The sequence below is a fragment of the Gymnoscopelus braueri genome (genome assembly GCF_963280865.1).
Source record: "Gymnoscopelus braueri genome assembly, chromosome: 11".
Classification (NCBI taxonomy): Eukaryota; Metazoa; Chordata; class Actinopteri; order Myctophiformes; family Myctophidae; genus Gymnoscopelus; species Gymnoscopelus braueri.
Genome location: NC_137613.1, coordinates 11946184 through 11966836, shown reverse-complemented (window position 1 = coordinate 11966836; position 20653 = coordinate 11946184). Strand labels below are relative to the sequence as shown.

General features: G+C 40.0%; 1 protein-coding gene across 1 annotated transcript in view; it reads right to left on the bottom strand.

Annotated features, from left to right (window-relative positions):
- Positions 1–20653, bottom strand: part of elmo1 (engulfment and cell motility 1 (ced-12 homolog, C. elegans)) — a 242386-nt gene that overhangs the window by 107724 nt on the left and 114009 nt on the right. The window contains exons 9-15 of the mRNA XM_080443358.1: positions 19659–19694; positions 14288–14387; positions 9893–10044; positions 8149–8227; positions 3540–3590; positions 2824–2946; positions 69–197 (exon numbers count right to left, since the gene is read on the bottom strand). Coding sequence (XP_080299484.1) covers positions 69–197; positions 2824–2946; positions 3540–3590; positions 8149–8227; positions 9893–10044; positions 14288–14387; positions 19659–19694 — 670 coding nt within the window. The remainder of the gene's footprint in view (positions 1–68; positions 198–2823; positions 2947–3539; positions 3591–8148; positions 8228–9892; positions 10045–14287; positions 14388–19658; positions 19695–20653) is intronic.

Below are 20653 nucleotides of genomic sequence, written 5' to 3'. Positions count from 1 at the left end.
GCTGGCAAGACACGAGGTTTCTGAGACCATTTGAGCTCTCACACACACACACACACACACACACTTACGATGAAGCCCAGTTTCTTGTAGTCGCGGGTGTACATGGACTTGCGTTTCTCCATGCTTCCACTGTTGTTGGGATCACACTCCACGTCGAAGGCGATCCTCCTCAGCTCAAAGATGATGTCCCTCTGAGCCTACACACACACACACACACACACACACACACACACACACACACACACGCACACGCACACGCACACGCACACGCACACGCACACGCACACACGTTTATTGTCACATGTCAGGTTTACAAGGTAAAAAAAAAAGTGGGTGAAATTCGCTTTAGTACATCGTTCCCATCGCAACGTTATTTCCATAGAAAGAAGAGAGGGAGGAAAAAGAGGAGGGAGGAGGAGGGGGGAAGGGGCAAGTGGGAGGGGAGATCATACAAGAGAACAACAAAAAGGCCAAACAAGTTATCTACATATTTACACTAGTACCTGAGATAAAAAATATATATTATGACGAAGGTGCTTGAGCATAGCAGCATTGTATACTGTGCATGATATACTTATGGACGTTGGTTAAGGTGCTTAGAGAGAAGAAAAAAAAACGTACTGGCTCGATCCCGAACCCCTCCCACCCGTACAGGTATCTCCATATTTTAACCCATTAATACCTGGAACGCATCTGTGTCACTTTAGATTTCTTTGGCTATTCAAAAATAGCAGATCTACAAGCTCATAGCGCGGAGTCATAGCACCGAGTGCCGCGCTACGAGCTTGCAGATCTGCTATTTTTGAAAAATCGCGAAAAAATATTTTAATTTTTGTTTTCAAAAAACTGTTAGGATTTAGATTTTTTTTAAAGAATCGCCTCAGGTCTTAACTCTTTCAATGCCATGCTTATTTATGGAATTTTGGTTCTGAGTGCCACAACCAAAATTAATTGTAAAAAAAAAAGTGCTTAGGAGCTGAGATACAGCCTTTTTCAGTAAAAAGTTAAACAAGAAGTGAATGGAGCAGCAAATCTTCAAATCATCATATCTTGGGTTCTGAACATGTCTTTTTTTGAGTTTTTTTTTTTTTTTTTTTCATGACGTATTTGACGTAGTGTGGCACACGGGGCGTTAGGCCTCATGACGTATTTGACGTATTGTGGCACTGAAAGAGTTAATGGGTTAACTTTGTATTTTTTCCCCCCGTAAATTAATGCCCTACTTCGCCATACCAGTGTCGCAGAAAAGCTGCCAATCGACAGTACAAGCTCACATCGCAGTAGAGTGGCTATTAAAAATAAATAAAACATTGTGTGTGAAAGTGGTTAATTGTGGCTGCGGGTTTTTATAAACATTGAATCAATGAACAGTATTAAGAAGAGCTTGCTTGCGACTAAATAATAACTACATTTGACAGGTTATTTTTTCTCTCCTGAAAAGTAACAGTTTTGGCAACCATCTACAAAAAAATCGGGACACATCGGCTGCGTGATAGTGTTGTATTTTGGCGGTGCCATGATGGCGTCGTAATGGCTGATTTTACACTTGGTTGCATGCTGAAAATAGCCGATTTACATGCTCACAGCGCGTTGCAGCGCTTGTAGATCTGCTATTTTCAGAGCGCAACACCTGAGCGCAACCAAACATACTTGTCTTTTAGTTCTACTGGATCTCTTCTCCACTAGTACCTCCCTAACATTTTAGTCTAGTTTTTATTTGTTGACGAAATTGTCAATATATTTAGTCTTAGTTTTAGTCATTGTAGCTTAGTTTTAATTTAGTTTTAATTTAGTTTCAGTCAGTGAAAAAGGGTAGTCGACGATTTCAACACTGCTGCGTCACTGCCGATACCGATGTCGTCAAAAAGGTCAAATAATGACCAATATAGCATAGAGTGCATATAATATAATAAATAATAAATATATTAATTCGGTGGCGGTAACGTTAGCGTTCTCTCGCCGTCAGGCGTCAGTTGATGCTTCATATCCATACGAGTCAAACCGCCGCGATCATTTGTTTATTTTTGGAACACAGTTCTAATGTGCCGCGATATTAACTCATTGACTGCCATGGACGAGTTAACTCGTCGAATTCTCGTCGTTTTTTTTTTTTTTTTTTTTTCACACAGAACCAGGAGATAATGTGATCCAAAGATGTACTGCTCCATTCACTTCCTGGTTAACTTATTACTTAAAAATCCTGTATCTCGGCTTTTTTTTTTTTTTTTTATGTTTTTTTGCCGAAACATGCTATTTTTAACGGCGTATAACAAGCAAACGGGAGGTCGCGATTTTTTTGCAGAAGCAGAGTGAAAGCCTCCGTAATTAGCAACCATCAGGGGATCGACCATACTGGAGATAAATCAGGGCCGGATACAGGAATTTTTAATTGGGGGGGCAATAGGAAATAGTGAGGAAATAGTGAGAAAGCATTATTTTACACCTTGGCTATACAAAAATAGCAGATATACAAGCTCATAGCGCGGCACCGAGTGCCGCGCTACGAGCTTGTAGATCTGCTATTTTTGAAATGTTTTGAAAATATGTGCAAATCCTTGAATATATATTGTTTTAAAGCAAACAAACTCAAATCTTTGGGGGGCAGTCAGGGCATTTGGGGGGGCATTGCCCCCCCTTGCCTATGCCTAGATCCGGCCCTGAGATAAATACATATTCTGTGACTAATTGAAAAGGTAGTTATTTTTTTGTACATTCTCTGCCCGTTAAAGAGTCAAACCGTGACCAAGGTATTTTTATTACCTGGTCCATCTTGGTCATCATGCGATATTATTATTATTATTATTAATATATTATTATTATGACCTGGTCCTGGGGGTCCATCTTGGTCATCATGCGGTCCTCCAGCAGGTTGAAGGTGAGGACCTGCAGCACGTACAGCTGGTGGGCCATCTCATCATTGATTGGCTGGTTGGCCCTGATCACGTTCTGTTAGAGAGAGAGAGAGAGAGAGAGAGAGAGAGAGAGAGAGAGAGAGAGAGAGAGAGAGAGAGAGAGAGAGAGAGAGAGAGAGAGAGAGAGATAATTAGAGTTAATTTGGTAGATTTTTATTGTTTTTAGAAAACATACATTACTCACTTCAGCCCTATATACATTTTGGCTATTTTCAAATGATTTGTATACATTTGAAAACTTGTGAAATGGGACATTCTGCACAATGAGTACTTTCTACTTTTGGTACTTTAAGTACATTTTGATACCAATACTTTTGCACTTTTACTCAAGTACATTTTAGAGAGTATTTGTACATTGCAGAGAGAGGGGGAGAGCGGAAAAACGGAGGCCGGCCGAAACGGAGAGACGGATTGGAGCGAGAGGGAATGAGTGGAGATGAAACAGACGGCGAGAAGAAAAGCGACAGAGAGAAACAGGTATGGCAGACAGTAGTACCGTACAGGAGATAAAGACAAACACACCACTCAGATAATAAAAAGAAGAAAAAACAATGTCTTTTAATATGCTGCCATCAAGCTACAATACGCCAGAGAGAGAGAGAGAGAGCGAGAGAGAGAGAGACTTACACTGAGAATGATGGAACGCAACTGTTTCTGGGCTAGAATGTGGGCCATCTCCTAGAGAGAGAGAGAGCGAGAGAGAGAGAGAGAGAGAGAGAGAGAGAGAGAGAGAGAGAGAGAGAGAGAGAGAGAGAGAGAGACCAAGAGAGAGTATTGGAGATAAGACAAAGGAAGAGAGAGGGATATGAGTGAAAGAGAGACAAAGAGAGATATTAGACATAATAAAACAGTAGTTATCATATACATACATCATGATAAAACAATAGTTATCATACACACATCATAATAAAACAGTAGTTATCATACATACATCATGTCATAATAGAACAATAGTTTCCAATGCATACATCATAGTAAAATCTCACGGGGCAGCGATTCCCAACATGCGGGTCAGGGTCCCATTGGCAGGCCGTGAGGATATTGCAAGCGGGGCCCTCAAATAATTGGGCAAAACACTTGAGATTCTCATGATAATAAACAGACTACTTTAATCCAATTAACCCATTAAGACCTAAGGCGATTCTTAATTTTTAACAGTTTTTGGGGATTTTTTTTTTTTTTTTCAAGATTTTTCAAAAATAGCAGATATACAAGTTCATAGCGCGGCACTTGGTGCCGCGCTATGAACTTGTATATCTGCTATTTTTGAATAGCCAAAGAAATCTAAAGTGACACAAGACCGGGAACGCAAAAATAGCACATAGCCAAAATAGCTCGTAGCACGGCACCGAGTGCCGCGCTAGATCTGCTATTTGTTGAAAAATTGTGGGAGGATTTGTGCAAATGTATATATATATGTTTTCAAGCCAACATTTTTTACTCCGATCTGTGCCTCTGGGGGTCAAATACGTATCATTTTGGGGGTCCTTGACATGAAAAAGTTGTAGCACCACTGCATATACAGTAGCAACATACTTGTAGATCAGTGGTTTTCAACCTTTTTCGCGTCAAGGACCCCCACATTGACAGATATTAGCCCACGGACCCCCATTTGAAAAGATATGCCAGGGACTCAACCATTTAGGTTTATTGGGAGGTCCAACCACCGTCAGTGTTCATTTAACTCTGAGAGTGTACAAATGGAACCAAATGGACCCGTTAGGGTGCATTTGGTTCCATTTGTACACTCTCAGAGTTAAATGAACAATTGGTTAGACCTACAAACCAACTACCAATTAGTCTCCCATATTTGAATACTGGGCCCCGATTGGTCGCCCCAGACTTCGGGAGCAGGAAATGGATTCACAACGGAGCGGTACCCAAATCGCAGAGGGCAATTATTATTTTTTTTGCACTGGCAGATTCGTCTGGTCCCAGGCTACACAATTGTATATCGGCTACTTTCGGCATTCAGCTGTGTGAAAATCATTTCGATGCCAATCGCGACCCGTCAAAAATAAATTAAAGTTGACTAAATCAACTGTAAATTGAGTTGACTAAAATCGTATGATATTTAGTCAACTAAAACTTAAGACTGGAGGAGCCCAGCCCTATCGAAGGTCTTGAAGGGCGGATCCAAAGCCTTGCGCTCGGTACCAGCGCCGCTTCCTATTGCTTCACCAATCTATGGCCCCGCCTCCCCTCCCCTCCCCTCCACCCCGGCCTGTGCACGGAACACGCTGACGTCACCAAATTTAGAGCGACGCCCTTCTGCACTCTGACTGGTTAGGAGATAACAAGGTTTAGAAACCACCGTTTTCCTGCAAGGTTCCCCCAGACTTTGTTTTCTTTTGAAACAAAAAAAAAAAAGGCATGGGTTTTTCCGAGGCTATCTAAAACTAGACTAACAATAAAACGACTAAAATATGACTAAAACTAATCAGAATTGTATTCAAAAGATAATTTACTAAAACTAAATCAAAATGTTGCTGTCAAAATCAACACTGATGTGAACGCAGTCACCGTTTCGGGGGGAACATGATAAAATTATGCATTATGAGTGAATGAAGAAAACAACAACAACAACAACAACAAAACAAACAAAATCATTAACGGGGGGCTGTGGGGGGGCTGTGGGGGGGGACCAGAAACGCTTCGATCCTCTCCGAAATATATAACGACACAAACAAAAGAGAAACAAAGGTGGACATTTTGGATTCATTATCGTCTCTGTCGGGGTGGGAAACCTCAGTATGTCCGAGAACCGTCACTTTTCAGGATTCAAATTCATTCACAAAACAGCAAAAAAAAGTAGCAGATCTATACAAGCTTGTGGATGCTTTTGATGCCTTTGGTGTGACGCTGTTGTAGTATATGATCAAAAAAAAAGTTAGAATATAGAGATAAGAGGTTTCTGCCCCCCCCCGACAGCAACAATAACATCCTACTGTAGCTGATTACTACTATGTTCTTACAGTGCATTATTATTCGATTCGATACGGGGAACGCATTATACAGTAGGCTATGTGTCATTTTTCAATTTTTTAGCTATAACCATTATGTTGTACTTTGGGCTATTCAAAAATAGCAGATCTACAAGCTCATAGCGCGGCACCGAGTGCCGCGCTATGAGCTTGTAGATCTGCTATTTTTTTTTTTTTTTTCTATTTGTACAAATCTTTGAAAATATATGTTTTTTAAAGCGAACATTTTTAAACTCAAATCTTTGCTTCTGGGGGGATTCTACAAATGTCTTCTAAATCCTAACAGTTCTAAATCCCCCATCTCAAAATATTTTGTTCCAGTGACCCACAGAAGCAAAGATTTGAGTTAAAAATGTATATTCAAAGATTTTCACACATTTTCACGTTTTTTTATTTGCTTAAAAAAATAGCAGATCTACAAGCTCACTGCCGCGCTGTTGGCTTGTATATCTGCTATTTTTTAGAATAGCCCAAAGAGATCTAAAGTGACACAGATGCGTTCCTTCCCGGATCGAATAGGTCATTAAATGCCGACAGAAGGGTGCTGATCAGAAGGGTGCTGATAGGGTGTCACTTACTGTCAGAGGACATTTTAGGATGTCCTCCACGTGATCATCATACTACCATAGCGTGTGCAATGAGAGAGAGAGAGAGAGAGAGAGAGAGAGAGAGAGAGAGAGAGAGAGAGAGAGAGAGAGGGTGAGTGAGTGAGTGAGTGATTGTGATGAAAAAATAAAAAAGAGCATGGGTCATCGAGAGTTGTTGAAGGAAGAAGAAATAAAGGCAACGCTTTTTTGTGGTAACACTTGCTCACAACGTACCTGTAATGTATTATCCCTTAATGTATGATTATACTTAATACATTGTTTAAGCGTTTAATTGAGCGTTAATTAAGAACAATTAAGCATTAAAGGAGCACGTCACCAATGTTCATGTTTAACTCATTCACTGCCATATAGGACGACTTTGACGACTTTTTTTCCAAAGGCCAGACATGCCAAGGACTAAAAATAATTTGTTTTAAATGTTATTGATTCATAAATGTTTTAATTTGAGAGAGAGCGAGAGCGAGAGAGAGAGAGAGAGAGAGAGAGAGAGAGAGAGAGAGAGAGAGAGAGAGAGAGAGAGAGAGAGAGAGAGAGAGGGGTGTAAAGTAGCTAAGACAAGGTAGGGTAGAGAAGGATGAGAAAGATAGGGATGAGAAAGATACAGATGAATGTAGAGCCACATAGAGATGGAGTGAGAGAGGGCGAGAGCAAAAAGAGGCGGGTGGCTGGTTGGGTACTGGTGAGGTGGCTAAAGGGACAGTCATTGTTTTGCTACTAAATGCTACTAAAGAGTAGGGCTGGTAAATTAATATTCGAATTTCGAATATTCCTCGAATATGGGGGAAATGTGTATATTCGAATATAAAAAAAAAGTTTATGTTTATTTGACAGGAACAATACAAAAAACAATGTATTATTGGATCCGAGCACTTGATACATTGTTTTTTTGTATTGTCCCTGTCAAATAAACATAAAAAAATAAATAAATAAATTGTTATCTGCGAATTTTTAAGACCAATATTCGAATATCATTTCTGAGGAAAGTTACCAGCCCTACTAAAGAGAGAACGTGGTACGGGCCAAATAATCGCTATACATAATCAGTTGCAATGGACATGGGCACGATAATTCACAAATGCAAATCTATAAAATGCCTTCAAGGCGCGCGCACACACACACTTTTGAGTGGTGCTAGCCACTCCAAGGAGTGACTTTGTCTGTGTGTGTGTCTGTCTGTGTGTCTGTGTGTATGAGCACGGCCCCTCTGTATGTTTGAGCACAGCCTCAACAGCTGCGGCTGATTGCAACACAAAGACGCAACCAGTTACACTAATTATACACACACACACACACTTTTGAGTAAAAATACTTAAAATTAGTAAAAATACTTAAATATTAGTAAAGATACTTTAAAGTTCCTAAACTGAGTAAAAATACTTAAAATGCGTCAAAATACTTAAATTGAGTAAAAATACTTAAAAGATGTTAAAATGAGTAAAAACACGTAAAAATCAGTAAAAACATTTTAAAGTACTTAAAATTAGTAAAAATACTTTGAAGTCATCAAAGTCTGTAAAAAGTAACTAACGAAATGAACTCATGAAAGGCACCACTCTATTCACACTGGTGTGATTTTTCTTCTTTTTTTCTCTTTTTCATACGTACAGTAGGCCTGCCCGCCCCGCCCCGCCCAGCATCTCTTACCTGTCTCTTATCTTCGGGAGCTTTGAGGAACAGAGCGTTGATGACTGCGATGGTGTAGGTCTGAATGTCCTGGTCAGTCCTGGGACAGGAGGAGGAGAAAACACTGCAATGAGCACCAAGACGAAAAAAAGAGAGCTGGTCAATGCTCACTCTTCTGACTGTCCACCTTGGAAGTACAGTATAGTGCCGGGGTCTTCAACGTTTTCAGGCCAAGGACCCCCTAGCTGAGAGAGAGATGAAGCAGGGACCCCCTCTATATTGTATAACATCGTGTTTCAGATTAAACTTTTTTTGTTTACTTGCTCTGCTCTTTTTTCTCTCTGCACCTATACCTCTTTGCCAAAAATAGCCGATCTACAAGCTCACAACGCCTCGCGCTGCGAGGCGTTGTGAGCTTGTAGATCTGCTATTTTTGGCTAAAGTTCTCCTCAGAAAAGGGATGCTAGGGTTTAAGTGGTTAAGGTAAAATAAAAAAGTGATACCACACAAAGATTTGGCAGACCCCCTGTAGTAACTCTGAGGACCCCCTAGGGGTCCCGGACCCCCTGTTGAAGACCCCTGGTTGGTATAGTGTGTTAGAACAGTGATTCTCAAAATGTTTGACCCATTCAATCCGGGAATGCATCTGTGTCATTTTAGAGACATTTATTTGGCTATTCAAAAATAGCAGATATACAAGCTCATAGTGCAGCACCAAGTGCTGCGCTGCTACGAGCATTTTTAACTCATTGAGAGTGCCAGAATTATTTCTGGCTATGTGGTCCCAGTGCCAGAGATTTTTCAATTTATCTTAGATTTTCAAGTAGTCAAACAATTTTTATCTCCATTATAATCGATCCCCTGATGGGTGCTAATCACTGAGGGTTGCACTGTGTGGTTTCACAAATGTCAACGAGGTCATCGCGACCTTGTTGACGTTAACTCATTCTCTGCCAGACTTATTTCTGGCTGTGTTTGCCCACTGCCAGCGATTTAGTGTTTTTTATAACTTAACATTTTTCACATTTTTTTTTTTCATTATGATCGCAAGTCCAATCGTTTATAAACACACCGGCGATACGTGTACGTCGCTCAGACAACAAACATTCCGATCGGGCGGAGTCTCTGTGCAGCAGCCCAACGTAAAAACATCATGTTTCGCCATGTGAACGGAAAACTCACAAACTTTTTCACCTCGCCACAGACCTCGCTAAATCCCTTATGATCGCGTGTTCAACTGTTTGTAGACACACAGGGTAGTTGTGTGAGTGGCCCAGAGAAGACATTTTCAATCTGCGACATTCCATTTTGCAGTAGTAGCGGTTTCTAAACAGCGTTCCACGGCGGAGAAAGACAAAGCCGAGATAATGGCGATTTAGCGGCAGCAGGCGGAAACGTTTTTTACGTTCTTGGCAGGGAATGAGTTAATTGTCTGATGTTGAAAATAGCATGTCTGGGCCAAAAATTCATAGTAAAAAAAAAGTGCTTAGGAGCCGAGATACAGCCTTTTTCAGTAATAAGTTAATCAAGGAGTGAATGGAGCAGCAAATCTTCAGATAATGATATCTTGGGTTCTGAACGTTTTTTTTCCAAAAACACGTCAAACACGTCATTGGCACGTTGCGCCATTGCGGTAAAACACGTGAAACACGTCAATGGCACTCAATGAGTTAAGTACAGTACTTAAGTACAGTACTTGAGTAAATGTACTTAGTTACTTTCCACCACTTGCCCTACTGTATAGGTGGACATAAGGTCATCTCACCCCTGCAGATGGGGGATGAGCTGTCCGATGGTGATCTCTTGCGCCACCTTCTGGTAGAGGTCCTGGCTGTTGAGCACCATGGACTCCAGGATGGCGAGGGAGCGCTGGAGGACGGCCGTGTCCATCGACCCCTTGTTGACGAAGCTGGCGATCTGACCAATCAGAGCACAGTGAGGAGAAACCAATCAGAGCACAGTTGAGGGGAAACCAATCAGAGCACAGAGTCATTGGTGGAGAAAAGAAAAAATACTCCCTTACAAGTGAAAGTCCGGAATTCAAAATTTACTCGAGTAAAAGTACAAAGCTATTGGTATCAGAATGTACTTAGAAGTACCAAAAGTAAAAGTACAAAAAATGTTTGAAAATAGCCGATCTACAAGCTCGCGACGTGACACGTTGTGAGCTTGTAGATCGGCTATTTTCAAATAGCCTAGGTATAAAATAGGGCTAATGTATGTTTTATTATGTGATATCTGAAAAGTAACTAGTAACTTAAGTTGTCAAATAATTGTAGTGGAGTAAAAGTACAATATTTTGCCTTTGCGTTGTTAAAAATATTCACAATTATCGCAAACATTCTCACAACTTATCAAGATTTTTTTCCAAAATATCTGATCTATGAGCCCACAGGTTGAGAACCCACACTGCAGTATAGCACCTTTGAAAAAAGGTCAGCATCCCGGTAATGAGAGGGATGGGTAAAGGCATTTGAAACAGAGGAAGGTTTTTAGTTAATCACATGTAAGCCGTTTTTATACTGCTTAAGCTTTGTTTGGAGAAGCCGCTCTGATGAGCATTCCAGAGAGGCATGTTAATCACACACCATAGCAGTGGTAAGTAACTGCTCTGTGTGCTCTCTCTCTCTCTCTCTCTCTCTCTCTCTCTCTCTCTCTCTCTCTCTCTCTCTCTCTGAGAAGTTGTGCATGGCAGTCAGTCAGGGCTCTCTGCTGATACAACCCTTAACCAGGGTTGCCAGATCTGCTCATTATAATTTCCCCGCAAGATTTTATTTGAAAATAGCAGATCTACAAGCTCAGCTTGTAGATCTGCTATTTAGTCTAGGACCTGGCTAAGATATGAATGCACTTCATTTAGGAGAGAATATCTCAACTGTTCTTGGCTAATATGACCCCGGGGAACAATTTAGGAACGTTGACTAATTCTCTATCCGGGACGAAATACCTGAAAAAAATGACCACGCCCTTTTAAAAATGACCATAACCGGTGCACTGCTTCCAACCTGGCTCTATCTGCTAAACTGTTGGAGCTGCAGATTTACTGACATGCTAAAAGTGTTCAGAATACTTGTTTAGGGAAACATAGTAAAGTGTAACATTTCTAAATTGATATTTTATGACAGAACAGCCAAAAGAAACCACTAAAAACATACAGTCCAGGGCCATATGGGATATCTCTGCACGAATCAATTTAAAAGCACCACATTTGTCCCAGATGTAACCCAGGGCATGCTCTAATGATTTAGCAAGGGTGCCCGAGCCAGCGACCTTCAGGGTCATCATAGTGGCCAAATCCAATATGGCCGCCACCTGACAAGGTTTCTAGCTATAATGTTTGAACCTTATCTTTATGCTTATCTTTATTATTTAATCTATCTAGAGGACACTAATTGGATTATCACAAATATGGCCACTATGTTATGAAACAACCAATGCATCTTACAATGTAATTTTGTTGAAACAATAGAACTATTTAACAGTAGAACTCATTCCTAATGCTAATAATACAGTATGTTCAACAATGCTCAGCATAAAATGTAATACTATATAGTATTACTATTCACCATTGACTAGTATGATATCATACTAGTCAAAGGTGTATATACTTGTTTACAATATGTTTATATCACATTATGGTGTTACAACAGCAACAGCTTTACTGGCACCTGCAAGATAGGTCCAGTAAGGTTCACAAGTCTTAGTCATGGAGTCCCAGTACCAGCCCAACCTATTTGAATCTGGGATATTTTGTTGGACGGAGGTTGTCTGATTCCAATAGAAGCTGGTCTGCAGCAGTGTTTACATGCTGAATCAGTGCAGCTTGGGTGGGAGGAATGTTCTTGAGGGACTGAGAAAAGCCACTGTCAAGATTCATCTACTCTGCTGTGGCCACCACAGCTCTTGCTGTATATGATGATGACCATACACTCCAATCTTTGGACATGGCCATTGGAGTTGATCTTTTCAGGCTCCAAGGGGAGGGTGACCAGGGAGATACCTGCACTCCTTTTCCCATAGTCAGGGAAGGCTGATGTTGGTCAAATGGTACCAGGTCCCTTGAGAACCTTCCTCCCACCCAAGCTGCACTGATTCAGCATTCAGAACCTGGGAACCTTACTGGACCCATCTTGCAGATGCCAGTAAAGCTTGTGTCTGTGTCTGTGTGTGTGTGTGTGTGTGTGTGTGTGTGTGTGTGTGTGTGTGTGTGTGTGTGTGTGTGTGTGTGTGTGTGTGTGTGTGTGTGTGTGTGTGTGTGTGTGTGTGTGTGTGTGTGTGTCTGGTGCAGTACAGTTATTGCAGTGCTGTTCTGTTGTTGTAGTAACACCGAGACAAATTCCTAGCAACCATTTTTTGTTTAGCAATTAACTTTTCTGATTCTAATTTAAATGTATTGTTCAAATTCCATACACCTTTGACTATTACGATAGTATTACATTTATGCTGAGTATTGATGTGCAAGTCAGAGTGCTCTAGAATGGATTCAATCATAAATATGAGCATTCCAATGTGTTTCTAATGCTCAAAAAGCATAAAGTAGACACCAAGTTTGCCAAATATTAAAGAAAGTAAAACACATTTTCAAAACCAATATTTATTTGAAATATGCAAAATAGAGGTCCAGCCACACCCAGCCATAAAGATAAGCATTCCAACATGCTTCTAATTGTCAAAAAACATGATTTAGACACCAAGTTTGCGTTTATAGCTCATCTGGTTCAAAAGTTTTAGCCAAAACCTTTTTCTGGTGGTGGCCATATTGGATTTGGCCACAATGATGACCCATTGCTGGCTCAGGTACCCTTGCTGAATCATTAGAGCATGCCCTGGGTTACATTTAGGTGCTTTTAGACTGATTCACACAGAATATTCCTATAGCCCTGGACTGTAATATGTTGGGTTTCTTTTTGGGGGTGTTTTTTTTAGCTATTCTGTCATAAAATATCAAATTAATATAAATATTACACTTGTCTATGTTTCCCTAAACATAAGTATTCTGAACATTTTGAGCACCTCAGTAAATCTGTAGCGTTAACGGTTTAGCAGATAGAGCCATGTTGGAAGTAATGCACCGGTTATGGTCATTTTAAAAAGGGCGTGGTCATTTTCAGGTATTTCGTCCCGGATAGAGAATTAGTCAGCGTTCCTAAATTGTTCCCCGGGGTCATATTAGCCAAGAACAGTTGAGATATTCTCTCCTAAATTAAGTGCATACATTAGCTAGGTCCTCTACTAATTTTCAAATAGCTGATGTATATGTTAAAGTGCACATGTGGCCCATAGTCGCTTCTTTTGGGCTGGTTTTCCTAGACCTGGTTGCTTGTTTCTCTCACAGAATCTGGCAACACTGCCCTTAACCCATAAACACTTCTACTATCATTTATCACATTCAATCCGGGAACGCATCTGTATCATTTTTTTGATTTCTTTGGCTATTCTGTGTTTTTTTTTTAGAGGACCACAATGGAAATAAGCCTTAGGGCTTCATTGTGTTTTGTTTTTTTTAATCCTCGGTGATATTGTGTTGTCGTAATGTTATGGAAGTGCTGATGTGCTTTTCCTTTTTTATCACCAGATACATTCATTCATTAACACATTGCATGCCAGTCGCGTAGATCTACGCGAACCTATTTAAAGCCGCAGCGTGCCAGTCGCGTAGATCTACGCGAACCGCCGATTCCCATGTTAAGTGCCCCAGGTGCACTTTCCGAATTTTTTTGATCCATTTCCGTTTCCGGTTTCCGGTCGGAAACGGAATTATTCGGGTTCCGGTTTTTTCGATCGTATCCGCTTCCTGTCTGGGATCCTGTTTAAAACTCGATTTTCTCTGGTTGTTGTTTTTCTCCTCGCTCACTGTTTACCGTTGGTCGGCTGTAGCTTCAAGATGGCGGCACGGATTTGGAAACGGATTTCGCTGGCCGTTTCTCACGGATCCGCTGTGTGTTTAGAACCAAATGAACGCGCACTTTTAACTTATTTAGCGAGGTCTGTGGCGACATGAAAAAAACTAAAAAACAACAATAAAACGCTGGCACTGGTGAGTACATTATGAGATTAAACTCTGGCATGGAATGTGTTAAGACAGACAATCATTCAGTGACAACAAGGATGCTTTAGTGAAAAAAGCTGCCGTTTTGGGGCTGGCTGACGGTATATATACCTTCTTGATGAAGGCCACGGAGAAGGTGTCCCAGGAGACGATGCCGTGGTCCATGAGCTCCACGAAGGCCGTCAACGTGAAGGACAGGAGCTCCCCGAAGCTACGAGACCACACACACACGCACACGCACACACGCGCACACACACACACAAAAATATATAGAAAACCACTCTATGGGCTGACAGATAGACAGACAGGCCTTGAATATCATATCAGACACAGACAAGCTGCAAAGCCAAGCTGACACAACAGAGAGGAAAAAAGTTGGAAAGAGCAGGAGGAGACAGAATCGACGCGCCAAAACCCGCTTGGCTGAGAAATGACAAGAGAAATAAATAAATAAATACAAAAAGACGAGAGAGACAGTCAAGAGAGAAACAAGGAAAGAAGGTTAGGAGACAGCCCATCAAGGACCTCCAAAGACAGCAGGGAGGGGGCGCCAGAGAGCCAGCATGGAGCCAGCCAGGCAGCACGGAGAAGAGTAGAGCTACAAATACAGAGCGCTGCAGTCATGCACTTATTATTAGAAAACAACATGGAGGACAAAGAAAGGCGGCTTCACTTTAAGACAGTTGTTTTCTGCAATACAGTTAATTAATAATACATTCTAAATGTATATATGTATTATACTAATAAGCACTGGCAGGGGCCTTCGTTCATCAAACTGATCGTGGGTGCAGTCAAACTTTCTATCAGTTACACACACTATGAAGCCATCTCCACGAATACATTTCTTTGTCGCATTCCTGAGCCAATAATTTGATGGCCGGTCATCAAATTATTGGCTCAGGAATGCGACAAAAACTAAAAGACATCTCCATGAATTCAAGGCTTCATGGGGTGTGTGATTATTAGAAAATAAGTAATTTTTGGGGTGAACTACTCCTTTAACACTCATAGTGTTATAGATAGCGATTAAAAACCTGTGGGCCCCAAATAATTGGCAAAACACCAACATTGTATTGATGATATGAAGATTTTTTTGTATTGTATTGTGATACCAATATATAGGAACTTAAAGGGATATTTCACTTTCAAAAGAACTTTGGGTCATGTTATCGTCTACTCAGGCTTTTGAGAGCCTGAGTAGAACGGTCTGGGGGGCTCACAAAAGTATGAGTATACGATAAAATGACCCAACGTTTTTTTGAAAGTGAAATATCCCTTTAAAATAGACTATATTTGTTCCACTGACCGAAGGCGGAACACAAATCAATTGATTAAAAAAAAAAAAAACTACACACGCTCTCAAAATGCACGTGGCCCACCCATCTGACCACTTAACACGGCAGGTTAAGTGGTCGCCGAACGCCTTCCGAGATTTTCAAGTGGGCCCTGATCCATAAAAAGGCTGAGGGACCGCTGGTCTTCCATTCTGACTGATTTGAACACTACAGTCACTGGAGCCAGTTGCACCACCTCACACTCACACAAATATGTTTTTGGGAAAATGAAAAAAAAAATACATTAAAAAAATAAAATAAAATAAATGAAAAAAGTTATCGAAAAAACACGCCCCCTCATGTATTAGGAGGGCAGGGTGAGTCACCAGAGCCAAGGACGGGTGTTTTTGATGAATCTAACGGGTTAAAATGGAGTTTGAAGTTATAATGGGTTTGTATAGGAAGGGGGCGTGTCTGATAAAATGAATATCAAATATCTAAATACTAAATCAAGCAACTTAAAAACGGTCTGGGGGGCTCTCAAAAGCCTGAATAGACGATAAAATGACCAAAAGTTTTTTTGAAAGTGAAATACCCTTTAAGGCCGATCAGCGATTGTCGGAAACGTCACATCCGGTTATGACGTATAGACTGTTTGAGCCTGTTTGGGGGGGGTTGAACGAGTCAGCGAGTGATCGAGGTGTCAATATACTGCTCTCTGCTGGTCGATCTGTCGTATGTGTTTAAAACCGCAGCTAGACAAACTATTTGAAAATTAAATTACAAAATAAAAAAATTAAAAACACGAAAATCGCTGGCACTGGGGGAGTACTTTATGAAAATACTCTGGCAGTCAAAGAGTTAAAGATTTGCAAAAAAAAATCTAAAAATAGCAGATCTACAGATCTGCTGTTTTTGAATAGCCAAAGAAATCTAAAAATGACACAGATACTTTCCCGGTCTAAATGGCCTTTTAAAAGCCATTTAAGCCATAACTAGGCTAAGTTTGAACTAAAGTGTGAGGTGGTGGAACTGGCTCCAGACCTCCACTGTTACATATAGACTGTGGAAGATTGGCTCTCTACTGACCTCCAGTGGTGATGCTGTTGTTAACCCATTCAATCCAGGAACACATAAATGTCATTTTAGACTTTAGCTATAACCATTATTTGTTATACGTTGGCTATTAAAACAGAGCAATCTACAAGCTCATAGAGAAATGTTTATATTAAATAAATACATATATATATATATATATATATATATATATATATATATATATATATATATATATATATATATATATATATATATATATATATATATAGAGAGAGAGAAAAAAATTAGAAGTAGGGAAAATAGCAGATCTACAAGCTCACAAAGCGTTGCATCGCCACGCATTGTGAGCTTGTAGATCGGCTATTTGTCACTAGTTTGGGTCCCGGAAAGACAACAAATTATATAAATAAAACATTATTCATATAGATTATTTATTTATATAAAAACAATTTTTTATATTAAATAAAAATATATATACATTTTAGAAGTAGTGAAAATAGCTCAAAAATAGCTATGAGCTTGTAGATCTGCTATTTTTGAAAAAACTTGAAAAAGTGTGCATATGTTTGAATATATATATTTTTTCAAAGCGAAAATGAACTGATATCTTTGCTTCTGGTGGTCCCTGGCACAAAACATTTTCAAATGGGGGTCCGCGGCCAAATGTATATCAATTTAGGGGTCCTTGGCATGAAAAAGGTTGAAAACCACTGAATTAATGGAGAGAGATAACACACACTTTGTCCACCGCGCCGGTCGGCCTGACATGACAAATCTCAGAGACAAATGATGTCAACAAAGCGTGTCGGGAGGGTTAAAGAAGACAACGAGTGGAGATAAAGGTGCCAAAAATCACCAATCCAGCACTGTATGCAGTGGGCGGGGTTTAACATTTTGGCACTCAAAGCGGTACCCTCCTACAAACATGTAGTAATCCTGGTCTCTATACCACCTCCCCCCCATGACAGCCGGGGCGCCTGATGGAGGGGAAAGGAACTGGTTGGAATAACGTGTTCCTTCCACGCGCTATGTCCTACCGGGGATTGAAGGAGGCATGAGCTCGGCTCTGGGCTCCCTAGGCTGGTCGGGGGGAGTGTAGCGCCCAGGATCACTTAGAAAATTGCTTAGGAATGCGACAAAAACAAAACATATCCATGAATTCAAGTCTCCATGGGGTGACTAATTGATAGGACATTTTTTTGGGGTGAACTATCACTTTAAGGTCTTCTTCACTGACATCTTAACTGGTCGAAACATGTTGGCAATTTGTATAGAATAAACTTTGTTTTAACTGTACATCCTCTCCTTCAATTTTTTTGGAGTGCTCGGATCTCATTTTCTAAGCCTGTACTCCTGCTGATCCTAGAAGCGCCTTCAGTATACTTTTTAGACCTTTTTTTTAATCTCCTTTGAGCACCCGGGTTTGGCCTCTGTGTGTTTTTCCTCTTCATTTGAAGTATGATGCCAGCCTAAGCAGGGTGGGTGGTTCTTTAACTCCAGGGTGTTTTTCAGTCTAACAGGCGTTTAGCTCCATTTACCAGGTTTAACCCTCTAAGGCCGGGAAGGGAACGCATGTGTGTCATTTTAAGATTTCTTTGGCTATTAAAAAATAGCAGACTATACAAGCTCATAGCGCGGCACCGAGTGCCGCGCTATGAGCTTGTAGATCTATTATTTTTAGAAAAATCTTGAAAATGTTTGCAAATCTTTTATACACATTTTAAAACTCAAATCTTTGCTTCTGGGGGTCCCTGGAACAAAATATTTTTAGATGGGAGGGGGTCCGCGGTCAAATACATATTATTTTGGGGGTCTTTGACATGAAAAACGATTGAACACCATTGATAATTATAGCAACATATGTAAAACAATAAATACAAAAAAAGCTTTAGGAAAAAAGAACTGTTAGGATTTAGAAGACATTTGTAAAATCCCCAGAAGCTAAGATTTGAGTTTTTCATGATTTAAAAAAATATATATATTATATATTTTTTTTTATCTATGAGCTTGTATATCTGCTATTTTTATATAGCCAAAGAAATCTTAAAATGACACAGATGCGTTCCCGGTCTTAAAGGGCTAAACTATAGTCCTCGTTTGGAAGGCTAGAATGAAAACCCAGCAACGAAACACTGGGTCTTAAGAATCACACAACGCACCAACATTTCATCCTCCTAACAAAACCTTTGACTTTTGGTGGGTGGATAATGAACGGGTTAATAATGATGCAAAGAAAGTGTATATAGCGTTTCTGTTGGGGTGGAAACCTCATATGTCCAAAACAGTTACTTTTCAGGATTCAAATTCAAGAATAGCTAAATCAGCAGATCTACAAGCTCAAAACGCATCTACTTTTGATCCATTTGTGTGATGCTGTAGGAGGATCAAGTAAGGCGTTATTTTACGTGGAAAAACACAAAAAGTTAAGATACGGAGAGAAGAGGTTTCTGCCGCGACAGCAGCGATAGTGAAGTCGTGATGAATGTTATCCAGGTTAAATCGGCTCCTAAAGGAAGCACCAGGAAAATGAGCAGCTCCGCTGAAAAGGCCACCCTCCTCCACCAGAAGAGTGCTCAGACATGAAGAACACCTCGATTTAAGTTAATGAACATTTTTCTTTTCTTTTGAAATAGTAAAAAATAGCAGCGTCGCATCGTGAGCTTGTAAATCTGCTATTGTCACTATTTTTTTTTAGCATGCTGCCCATTGTACAATAAAAGCACAACAATAGGGCTTAACCTACATGAGCAAGAATCGGTTCAAAATTTTGTTTTTTCATTTACATTATCTGGGTGTTCTTTCAGCCAGTGCACCTCTAAGAAATCAGAAAGTTAAAGGTAAATATAGACCTTATCGCCCGATAGCACATGCAAAATCAAAACAAAAAAAAACAGCAAAACAAACGAGAGAATTTTGAGTCGTACAGAGACACTGATTTAAAAACGGAAGCCTATTAGTTGAACATAACACACATAGAACACATGAAAGATATAAAGATTATTTTTAGTTTTCCCATAAGGCACCGGGATGGTGGTGGGGGGGCGGGGTCTTAATCATGCAGACTCCGCCCAGCAGGGGGGGTTAGAAGAAGAGCACAGAGCCAGCCAACGGCATTTTACCCAGGCTTTTGAAAGGGGGGCGGGGCTTACCAGGGCTTCATAATCTTCTGTAGTTTCTGATAGCGCCTGTAAAGATTTGAGAAACTTTGGTGTTAAAAACAAGGATATGTACAGTCTTGCAGTCTCTGTAGCCTATAGCTGGGGAAACAAACTAGAGAATATGACAATTAGACACGGTTTAAAGGTTAAAGACAGGTTGGAGATCAGAGAAGACACAAAAGAAATTGCAAGTAACGCTGTTACATATCATTAAAACAATAAATACATACCTTAACAATGTAAATGTATTCAATTCAATACTTTAAAGCTGCACTATGTAACTTTTCTCTTCTACCCCGGATTTTAACCCGGTTAAGTACAGTACTTAAGTAAATGTACTTTCCACCACTGTATATGATCTAATGCTGAGACATATGCCATGTTTTACCAAACGTTTGCATTTCAAAAGAAAACTCACCAAAACTAAACTTAGTTTTATAGTGAGTTGAAACTGTGACAAAGTTCAAGGGAAAAGACCTTCAATCAAAAACCCTTAAGAAAGGACCGCATATTTGATAAAAGTAAATACTGATACTGGAATATTGAAAATTGCAGCAACATGAATAATGTGGAAATGGCTTTTTTTTATAGAACAAACAGCCGAAGGCAGAATGTTGGCTTAAGTTGTGCCCAGTGTGAATATCTATCAAAAAAAATCCGTCTCGCTTGATTTGTAGACCTGGTATTGTGCTCAGTGGTGGAAAGTAACTAAGTATGTTTACTTAAGTACTGTAATTAAGTACAATTTTGAGGTATTTGTTGAGTATTTACTTGAGTATTTCCAATTTCCAATACTTTTACTTCTACTCCACTACATCTCAGAGGCAAATATTGTACTTTTACTCCACTACAATTATTTGAAAACTTTAGTTACTAGTTACTTTTTAGATACACATTTTTATATTATTAAAACATAAAACATTATTAAAACATACATGAACCACTTTACCCTTATTTTATACATAGGCTATTTGAAAATAGCAGAA